The 10,261-nt window shown below is 40.5% G+C and overlaps 1 protein-coding gene across 1 annotated transcript; it reads left to right on the forward strand.

The window, feature by feature from the left end:
* Nucleotides 1-575: 575 nt before the first annotated feature.
* On the forward strand, nucleotides 576-5,217 carry CGA (glycoprotein hormones, alpha polypeptide). The gene is made up of 4 exons (XM_015620597.1): nucleotides 576-667; nucleotides 2,388-2,494; nucleotides 3,416-3,600; nucleotides 4,809-5,217. The coding sequence occupies exons 2-4, from the start codon at nucleotides 2,395-2,397 to the stop codon at nucleotides 4,884-4,886; spliced, it is 363 nt and encodes a 120-aa protein (XP_015476083.1). The 5' UTR covers nucleotides 576-667; nucleotides 2,388-2,394; the 3' UTR covers nucleotides 4,887-5,217.
* The last annotated feature ends 5,044 nt before the right edge of the window (nucleotides 5,218-10,261 follow it).

Below are 10,261 nucleotides of genomic sequence, written 5' to 3' on the forward strand. Positions count from 1 at the left end.
GATCCTGCTGGAAATCTTACCTTTATAAAGGTGATACTTCTACATTTTTATGTTTATCCATGCATTCATTTTCTGGGCATTAAATTCAAATGGAGAGTTTGCAAACTAGCATTTCTTCTAAGTGTTTGTTTCGATCACTGTTGGTCTATTTTTTATTCTCTGCTGAAACAATGCCATTTCTATAGTAGTGTTTTATGATTTTTTAAAAAATAATATTCCCCAGTTTAAAAAGAAGCATTAGAAAACATTAGTAATTTGTTCTTTTTTGAAAATGAGCTTCTGTTCACTGAAAACTGCAGCAAAAAATGGATGTTCAGTGTTTGAGCTCCCCAGGAAACTCATACAGCACTGACTTTGTGCTCTCAATCTGACCTTTTTTACATTATATAAGAAAAAAAAAAAATCCTTATGAAAGTCAGGTTGAAGATAAGATCAGCATGGTGGGCTGGTAATTACATAAAGTGATGTTCAGTCATTAGAGAAAATGTACAGTTGATCCAATGGCTTAGATGTGGGCGAGGAATATGATCTAGCTTTTACTGGTATAAAAGAAAGATGCAACTTTTTCATCCATCAGTTTTGGGAATTTACCTTCAAGTGTTACGGACAGCTCATCTACAAACACCGTCCTGCAGTTTCTCTGATTTATTCTGGTTGAACAAGAGAGGTAATATATTTTTATTTTTTTCATGACTGTTACAGAGGAACAATTGTATATGTTTTTACATTCTCTTTCTCTTCTTTTCCACAAATTTCCTTCTCCTTCCATTCTGTCAAAGTTTTTGCTTTGAATGTTAACTTAAAAGTTGCTTTGGGACTGAAACATCAGTGCTTAGAGTTAAGCTTACTTTGTAAATAGGAGAAAATGAAGCTCTAGAATTAAATTGCAGCTCAACATTGATAATTTTTTGAATTCAGATTGGATCCCAAACTTCTTCATTAGTAACTTTGTGTTTTTCTCCTGCTCAATGGTGGCAATTGCTGTCAAATATCAAACATTACACAACCTGTGGCATTAGCACATCTTTTAGAGTCTTTAACAGAAAAAGATAAGATATTGTAAATAATGAGGTGAGAATTTACGTGCTGGGAAAGATTTAGAATTACAGTCTTTCCAAAGAGCTCCTGAAATTCAGGCATTATATATTATTCCAGTAGCTTAAGAATGATAATATTTAATAGAACAAAGTAGAAGCTTCCTTGGTGATGATGGTGAGATGAAATGAGTGTTGAGAACATTTACTGGGTTAACAGCATGGCACAGTCAGAAAATTCCAATAAAACCATCAGACAAAACAGCTATTGCTCTGGAAAAGTAGAGAAGATCACATCTCTGATTTATGGACAGGTCTCTTTGGTGGTTTTGGTATGAGCGTGACAATCTGACTCAATAGAGGAAGTACAAAACTGCAATTTCAATTCCCCTTTTGGGTAAAAAAACTTCCCTCTGGGAGTCCCTTGAGCCATTACAATGTACCAAATTATAGAATTATGTCTTCTTGGAAAAAATTAGGGTGAAGGATGCCACAGTGCCTTCAGCAAAAAACATGAAAGACAAGATAATCTGTCTAGGGTTGTGGAGTTATTCCTGTGGCTGGCTTCTTTTACTGGAGCCATTGAAGCATTTAGGCTATCAAAAGGCTCAGGACAATGTAGAAACAGATCATTTGGAAAAGCCTGTCTGTGTTCTGCTGGTGCATGAGACCCTTCAGCTGGCTTCTTGCACTCTGGGGAGCATTCCCTTGGATGGAGCAGGGTTTAACATTAAACTGTGGAATTGTGTTCCAGTGCAGGCAGGTCTGCCAGCAGTCACGGCCCCTCTAAGGGATTGTAATGAGGATATACAGAAAGCAGCCTTTAAAAAACGTGGTTTATCTTCTGGAGGGAGGGATCCAGCCATTCCACTCTGTGTGGCTCCATAGATGCTGTTGAGCTCATTTTGGTTTGGGAGGACCATAAGAGGTTGGGGATCTAAACAGTGTGAACATTGTTGCCAATGGTTTTTTCTTCCTGATCGTTATTGGCTGCTTTTAATTCCTTTATACACTGTTTTCTGCCAGCATGAATGAGTCACTGGGCAGGTGGGAGGGAAGAGGTGAAGTTTCTTGTACCCAGCACCCAGCTTTGCCACCTGGTAACTACCACGTTAACAGTCTCTTAGCCATTCTGCTTAGCTGGGCTTCAGATCATTTCTCTTTCCTCTATTTTTTTCCTGAAGATGCTTGTTTCCACTACCTTCATTCATTGCACTGGAAAGCACTGCATATCAGTTTTGCTCATAAACTTTGTTTCTTTCCACTTTAGTAACCCATGTCAGGCAGGGCCCATGTTCTTCTCATCCCGCCTTTGGTCTCAGCCTTCAAAAATGTGTGTATTTGTATTTCTAGACAGATCATGGATTGCTATGGGAAGTATGCAGCTGTCACATTGACCATTTTGTCTGTATTTCTACATCTTCTTCATACTTTCCCAGATGGAGAATTTCTCATGCAGGGTAAGCTGCTTTCAGCATGCAGAAATACAACAATTATAAAGAGTAGTAATTAAATTTTCACATTTTATAAGTGTGGTCATAAATTTTATCTTTCAGTTGCATTTATTGACAATGAGGATATAATAAATCAAGATAATTCCACTATGAGCATGCTTCCTATATCTTCCCTAACTTTAATTTCTCCAGGTCAACGATGCTCCAGATGATCATGTCCTCAAGTTGATGTGGGTAACCTTAATCCTGGAATAACTATTGAATAGGAATTTTTGGTTTCTTGTACTCCTGTAATCTAAATGACAATGTAACATTAGGAACGGCAGAACCTCAGCTTCTCCCTCATAATATGCAGAATATTTTTACAATGGGATGCTGGTGGTGTAGCAGTCTACGAAAGACACATATTAGATTTTAAGGGTACTTTGGAGGTTGCAGGGTTTTTTATTTAGCCTCAAATAAAATATAAAAAAATGTGATGTACAAAAATCTTGGTACCACCGAACATTTAAAAAACTCTTGCTAACAGAATCTTACTTGAAAACAGGCAATGTTTTGGAAGCACTACAAGTCCTGCTGGTGCTTTTAGCTACAGCTGGTAGGAAGTTTCCTAGGGGTAGCTAGTGCTGTAGACAGAAACAAACCTCCGCAAGTATCAACAAAATTAAAAAGAAAACCAGGAAAGATCTAGTAGTGCTTGTGGTTTACTTAGAAAGCCACAGCCTAGTTTTACAGCTGGTGCATGTCACAGAGTTGAAAAAACCTAAAGAGGAGAGCTTTGGTGTGTGTGCTTTTCTGTTCTGCAGACATCAAGCAGCATAATGTGGCATGTGCTTCCTCTTACGGCCCGCACTTTACCTTTGTTTTTGAAAATGAAAATACAGCTGGAAACCAAGTAAAATTCTCTTCCTTATATTTTTATGGCAGGTTGTCCAGAGTGCAAACTAGGGGAGAACAGATTCTTTTCCAAGCCAGGAGCACCCATTTACCAGTGCACTGGGTGCTGTTTCTCCCGTGCCTATCCCACTCCGATGAGGTCCAAGAAGACCATGCTTGTTCCAAAGAACATTACATCAGAAGCAACATGCTGCGTAGCAAAGGCTTTTACCAAGGTGAGGGTGAGAATGAGGTCTGCTTAAGCTTCTTTTAGAATGCTATATGAAGCTGAACAGTGACTAGTAAAGAATATGGTTTTGCTAGAGGACACTGGAGAACTGTTTGAGGGAAGAATCCTTGGCATTCATGTCCTTTGTGCCTTGGTTTTTTCTAAAGAAAAAATTAAAGCATCAACCAGTAGCAAGTTGGATATTCAGCTGGGATGAGAAAATTGGTGCAGCACCACTGAATTATTTGAAACTGCTTTGTCTCATGACACCTGCAGCTCTGGTGATGGACTTGTCCCAGTATTTTCAATTCTTCTGGATGTGCACCCTCCCCTTAAAGGTTATGCAGTGTGTGTGTACTTGATTTTAATAAGTTGATTGCCTTGTGTCTTTACTGCATAAACAGGAGTTCTCTGGGAAAGTGTCTGGTCAATACAATCAATTACATATATGGGAACGAGGGACCAAAATCATCTGTGCTCATTAGATTAATTGAGATGGTGGTTTAATTTCTTATAGTATAACCAAGAGGGAGCTGTAAATGTGTGCAAGTACTGTGAGCATTCATCTAGAAGGTTCTTTTAAAGATTCTTCTAAATCTGATTATTTTGGGAGTGATTCTGCTCCAAGTGAAGAAACCTTACATTTTATGTAGAAAGTGGTGAGCTAGTTGAAACAAGCTAAGGTGTCTGTCCTGTGGCGACCTGAGTCAGGCTCATTAAATGTGTCAGCTAGAGGTTCAGCTGAGTTACCCACTCACAGATTCAGAGCATTTGAAATACCTTAGGGTACCAAAGTCATATGGGTATGGTTGGCAGACCAGAACCCATGAAAATGTAAAGGTGACTTGTTTGTTTCTTGCCTTTGTTTTTGTAATTCCCATGTGATGTATTTTAAGGACACTTTCTGATTTTCCATAGATTGGTTACTTGACACTTTTGGAAACTCAAACACTTTAAGGAGTGTCCAAGTTAAAGAGCAGCAAATTATGTCACCATGCATCTCACTACTGAAAACCTTCACAATACAGCTCCAAAAGCAATGATGATGCAGCTTCATAAGTTGGTGTTGAGGTCATTCTAGTACATGCATCCCAAAGGGCCTGTGTACTTTGTAGTTAAGAAAAAGTTTTCAGACATATTTCACTTGACAATGCTGTTTTTACTGTGCAGCTAATCCTAATTATTTGTTATATGTGTGTGTTTTCTTTTTTTAAGATTACCCTTAAGGACAATGTGAAGATAGAAAACCATACAGATTGTCACTGCAGTACCTGCTACTATCATAAATCCTAAAGCCTGTCCCTTTGTTAATGGTCAAGGACAACGGTGAATGGAACATTTGTTTTTCAGCTTTTATAGCACCACAGTGTAAAACCTTATGTTTTCTGGTAAAGACTCTGGGTAGACCTCTGGATAAGATAGATGGCTATTTTATTTCCTCCTTGCTTCCTCATGCATTTAAGTTAGTGTAATTATTTCCATTAGGGATAAAATACAGCACTTGCATGACCAAATTCTTGATCTATTTTTAAAATAAACTGTCAGTTAAATCATCTATGTTTATTGAATAAAAATGGTGATTTATTAGCTTAAGAGACAAAAATAGATTCTGATGCAATTAAAATTTCTAGATTTTTTTTTTCTTTTTGGCAGAGGGAAAAAGGAAGAGAGGGATGGGAAACTGAACAAAAGAATTATTTTCTCCTTATTCACTTAGTGATTAGGTTTCTTTGAAGATGCAATGTATTGTTTCTCCTTCTTTTCTTCCATTTTTATTTTTCCTAGTGGGAAGAAAGTATAACAGTATATCATCTATGCACGATTCTCTGTCTTTCTGTGCCATCTTTTATATTTCTCTGAATTTGATCTCCTCCCAGATAGAAAAGCAAATGATGCTAAATCAAACATTATAAAGAATTTTTGTACATTTTCATGTAGCAATGGTGGAATAGAGTAGTCATACAACAGTATTAGCCATTTAAGCTGCTTACCTTTTGCTTGTCTTCATCAAGGCATAGGGCTCTAGTAATTCCCAAATGACTTGTACTAGACCCAGGTATACAAATGCAAAAGGTAGGGAATGTGCTAGGTGAGAAAAGAACCACAGAATATGTGCTCATAACACCTGACATTAGTATCAAAAACTTATTTAGTTGTAGTGGGTTATATCAGGGGCTCTGGAGGAACTGTTCACATGTCTGAAGCCTGCCCATGGCAACCGAAGTGAATGAATTTCCTTGCTCTTCATCCTAATTTCTGGGGCGAGAACATCATCCTTGCTTCCTTCAGTCACTCACTGCAAGAGTTTAAGTGTGCTGACTCAAAAAGCCTGAGATATATATTGTGGGGGATTTCCCTGCAGTTGAAGCTGTGAGGACATCAGTAAGAGATTCCAATGGGGATAGGGGAAGATTTCCTGGAGTGAGGCTGCGAGGATGGCTGGTCTGTCCCGGGCCATGGCTGTGGCTGATGCCTGTGCCGATGCCAAATGACTGAAGTAGTTTATACGGACCCCCCAGGGCTAAGCTGTGATGGGGAACTTGAGGAGCTGAAGGTTGGCTTCTAATGATCGTTTAAATCCACCAATCACCCACCCTTCTGTCTATTGGAATTCAAGTTCAGCGCTACTTGCCAAGAATACGGTCATGGGGCTTTACATAGGAAAGGATTTTTCTTATGTAGAGGAGATGAGGTTCTTAGAGAAGCATTTTTCTGTGTACGTTCAATAAACCTTACTAATCTGATCTCCACACCTTAACCTCTTGAGCCCCTCATCTGTCATTCCTGGGAGATGTTTTGCCTGACTTGCTCTTGAAAAAAACCGATTTTGTGAAGGAGACTGATCTCCTTGCTTCACTATTCCTATTATTCTGGAAAATTTCAATATTCTGGAAAGCTTTTCCCTTAGTGTTTTTTATCATTTGCTTCCATGTTGATTTTGGTCAGAGGAGAGAAAGTTCAGTAGGGTGGTCTTTAGGATTAATTTAATAACACCAGCAGCACAGGTTTTCAGGTTTTCAGGACGAGAACCCTAATTTCTCATTCTGGATAGTCACTCAAACATTATGGGAATATATGTCAAGCAGCTGCAGTAGCTGACTCACAATTCCAAGCTGCTGTACAATTTTATTAAATGTGATTGATGTGGCTATGTTTGCAGGAAAGCCAGGTCCTACCTGGGATTCCTGGGCAATGAGAGAGGAGTGATTTGAAGCTGCAGCATGATTACCTTTGGGAATGGTATCACATTTTCTCATGACTTTGACAGGACTGAAAAGGAGAGCAGGGAAACTCGTTCCCTGAAGTTTGCTTGCAGGAGTGATATGCCTTTTAGTGTTGCCAACCTTCTTGGATGACATCTTACTCAAATTATCTCCTCCAGCAGTACCGAGCACTTGCTTGTCTTCTAATGCTTGTGCTGCCCACAATAGCAGCACAATAAACTTTTGTTTGGAATTTCTGAATCAACTTCCGTATTTCACTTTGTAAAACCATAGAAATACCAATCAGAGTGAAACACATGCTTGAAAAAAAAAAGAAGAAAAAAAAGAGATGCTCTAGCCACGTGTCCTGCTAGGTTGCCTGGCGTTTTTTCAGCGGCTTTTCCCCTCTTGCTTGTACCAAGCCTTTTAGTCATGAGGTCTTCAACTCATGGATCCCTCTCACCCCTCAGGCGACCTCAGGCACCAAGAGCTTGCAAAGTGTGTATTGTGAGGCTGTGTGGAATGGGGGACCATCGGCCTCTTTAAGTCATCTGGCTCTAACTTATAGTTTAGAAGTAGCAATACATAACAAGGAAAGGGACGGAATAAGCACTCAGATACACAAATTTATCAGCAGGTGGTAAAGGAAACAAGAAGGCAAACCAGACCCTTTCAGTCACTGGAGGATGAGCAATTAAGGACTGCCCTCGGGCACGGCACTGGTGGGGGCATCATGGGCTTCCTAAGGGGTGGGAAGGGGCATCCTGGCTCCCTAAGCAGTGGGGAGGGGAACTGAGCCTGCTGTCGGTGCTGTGGGTGCTTGGGGACTGGGCAAAACTTTGGATCCCATGGGTGGGTGCTGCAAGGTCTAAGTGCTAGCAACTGGAGGAAGAACCCATAGATCTCGGTGACAGCAACTAGAAGACTAATATGACAGACACCAGCATGATAAGGTCAGGACAGAGCTTAACAACCTCTACAAGTGCCTAAAGGGCTGTTGCCAGGTGAGAGTCCGTCTCTTTTCCCGATCACTAACCAGTGATAGGACATGAGGTAGTGGCCTCAAGTTGCAGCAGGGGAGGTTTAGATTGAATACTTGGAAACATTTCTTCACAGAGAGGGTTAAGTGCTCGTACAGACTGCCCTGGGGAGTGGTGGAGTCACCAACCCTGGTGGTATTTAAAAGGAGTGTAAATGTGGCGTTTAGGGGCGTGATTAAGTAGGGGATTTGGCAGAGCTGGGTTAATGGAAAAAATCTTAAAGGTCAATTCTATCTGAAACAATCCCATCATTCTAAAAGTGGCTCATTATCTGTGATGAACTTATTTTCTTCTAGACACCAGAGTTGACCCAGTTGGAGGGACGGTGGGTAGGTCAAGTTGTCAGCAACTGGAGGGACCACGGTGTATATTTGTGTGGGAGAGGTTTAAATATAAGCACGTGTAAATAACAAAATGTGCCTCTTTTTCCCCTGGTTAACTTAATCCTGTATGACCAACTGTACGGAAAATTTTAAGCTGGACTAATTGATGAGCAGGAGAGAGCCTGAATCTGGAAGGACTCAAGGTCTGAGGTCAAGCTGAATAAGGGGACATGGGGTCTGGTCATGGGTGGACAGAGATATTGTGCTAAATTCAAGAAATCCATGACTGTGGTGAGGCTTGTGAGACAAACATGTGATCCACACATATTATTGCTAGCAAACTTCAAACTCTGCTGTCTGGGGAGTAGGAGGAGACCCACTTACTGGATAAGGGAGCCCAGACATGGGTTTTAGAGGGCTATACAAGCTGGGCTGATATTCAAGGATCTGTGAATGTAACTGCACTTGTGAATCTCACAAGGGAGGACACGTATGTTTTCACAGAGGATTTCAATCCTTGTGAGCTGGAGAGGAGGACGGTGAGGGTTGTTTGTGTTTATGTGAGTGTGGCTGAAGGTAGTGGTCTGTTGGGTAATCTCTGTGCAGTTTCCTTGGTGCTCTCTGTGCTTCTCTGGGATAGATGCTCATCTTTGCTGCTGGACAAACTTGCACAAAGACAGGAGCTCTGTCCAACAGACTGGGATGGAGAGCCCCTGTGTGCCCACAGCTGGCCTGCAGCAGTCAGCAAGGAGAGACCCCTGCATCCTGGAGTCCACAGCATTCAGCAGCCAGCCTTTACATCTTTAACATATATTATCCAAATACATTTTTTGGTCATTGTAGCTGTCAGAATGAGGTCAGAATGTGTTTCTTTATGTTTGAAAGTAAGAGCAAAAATCCAGGCCATATTTGGAAGGGTAGCAATGGTAGATCAGTGAGCCCACTTACAGTCAGGACTAGGAGAAACAATGCCACATATTATTAGGAGGCTAATACAGTGGACCACAATAGATAGTAAATGGGATATGAATAGGAATACTGGAAGACTTTCTAGATTCATATTTGTGGGGATTAAACACCATATTTGCAGTAAAAAAAGAAAACCAGAAAAAAAAATCACTATACAGTTTCCTTGCATTATAAAATGGCTGAAATAGAGGCTCAGTTGGTCATATATATTCAAGAGGGCACAGACAGACAGTGTCATAAAATCAGAAGAAAAACTAATCCCCTGTTTACACAGATAGCCAATGTACATCTTCTATATTTCAGGAACTGGGTGTTTGTGCATGGAGATAAAATGAAGTCTTTGTCAGTGTGGTTTATAAGTAACAATGAATCAGTCAGACTGATACTCTGGATTAAAAATGCTGAAGATCAAGCAGACTGAAGATAAAAATGATATATTTTTGCTGTCACAGTGACCTATATAAACTTACATCACCACACTCCTAATAACAAATTCATTCTGTGAGCAGTGGGACTAGTGAAGCTTGATTTCCTGACTATCTGTGCCAGACCTCATTTTAAATCCATTTTGCCATGTCCTCAGCAACCCCTCTACCTCCTGCCTGGTGGTCCCACCAGGTGCTCTCCCAAGGTGCTACAGAGCCATTAGCCAGAGCCAGGGCTGCTGTTTGTCCATCCAACATTTTTCCTTAGGATGCTACTAACTTCTTTCCAGTCAGATCCCAGTTTTTATATTTTGCCATTAGTAGGTGTTGATTTTCACAGAACTGCTAAGATCTTCCAAGGACTGAGGTCATTATCCATCATCCAAAAATGCTCAAACCTGACCAGAGGCTTTAACAGTTGCTCAACAGTAGCTGTCAGAAACCTGTGTGGACAGACAGACAGACAGTGTGAGTGCCTCACTGCTTCCTGAAAAACCTTTAAAAAACCTTTAAATGATTGTTAGGTACTGTGATTTCTAGTGAGAGCAGGAAGAGCATCTTCTTGGCAGACAGAAAAAGCTCTTGGGCTGCAGGGATTTTAATGAATTGGCATTTCACACCAGACCTCTTACTCCCAGAAAGACTGAGAAGCTCCAAGTGAGTAGTCCTTTTCTCTCCCTTTCACCCTGCCTAAACAGTGTTTTTTTA

Source organism: Parus major, chromosome 3 (genome assembly GCF_001522545.3).
Source record: "Parus major isolate Abel chromosome 3, Parus_major1.1, whole genome shotgun sequence".
NCBI lineage: Eukaryota > Metazoa > Chordata > Aves > Passeriformes > Paridae > Parus > Parus major.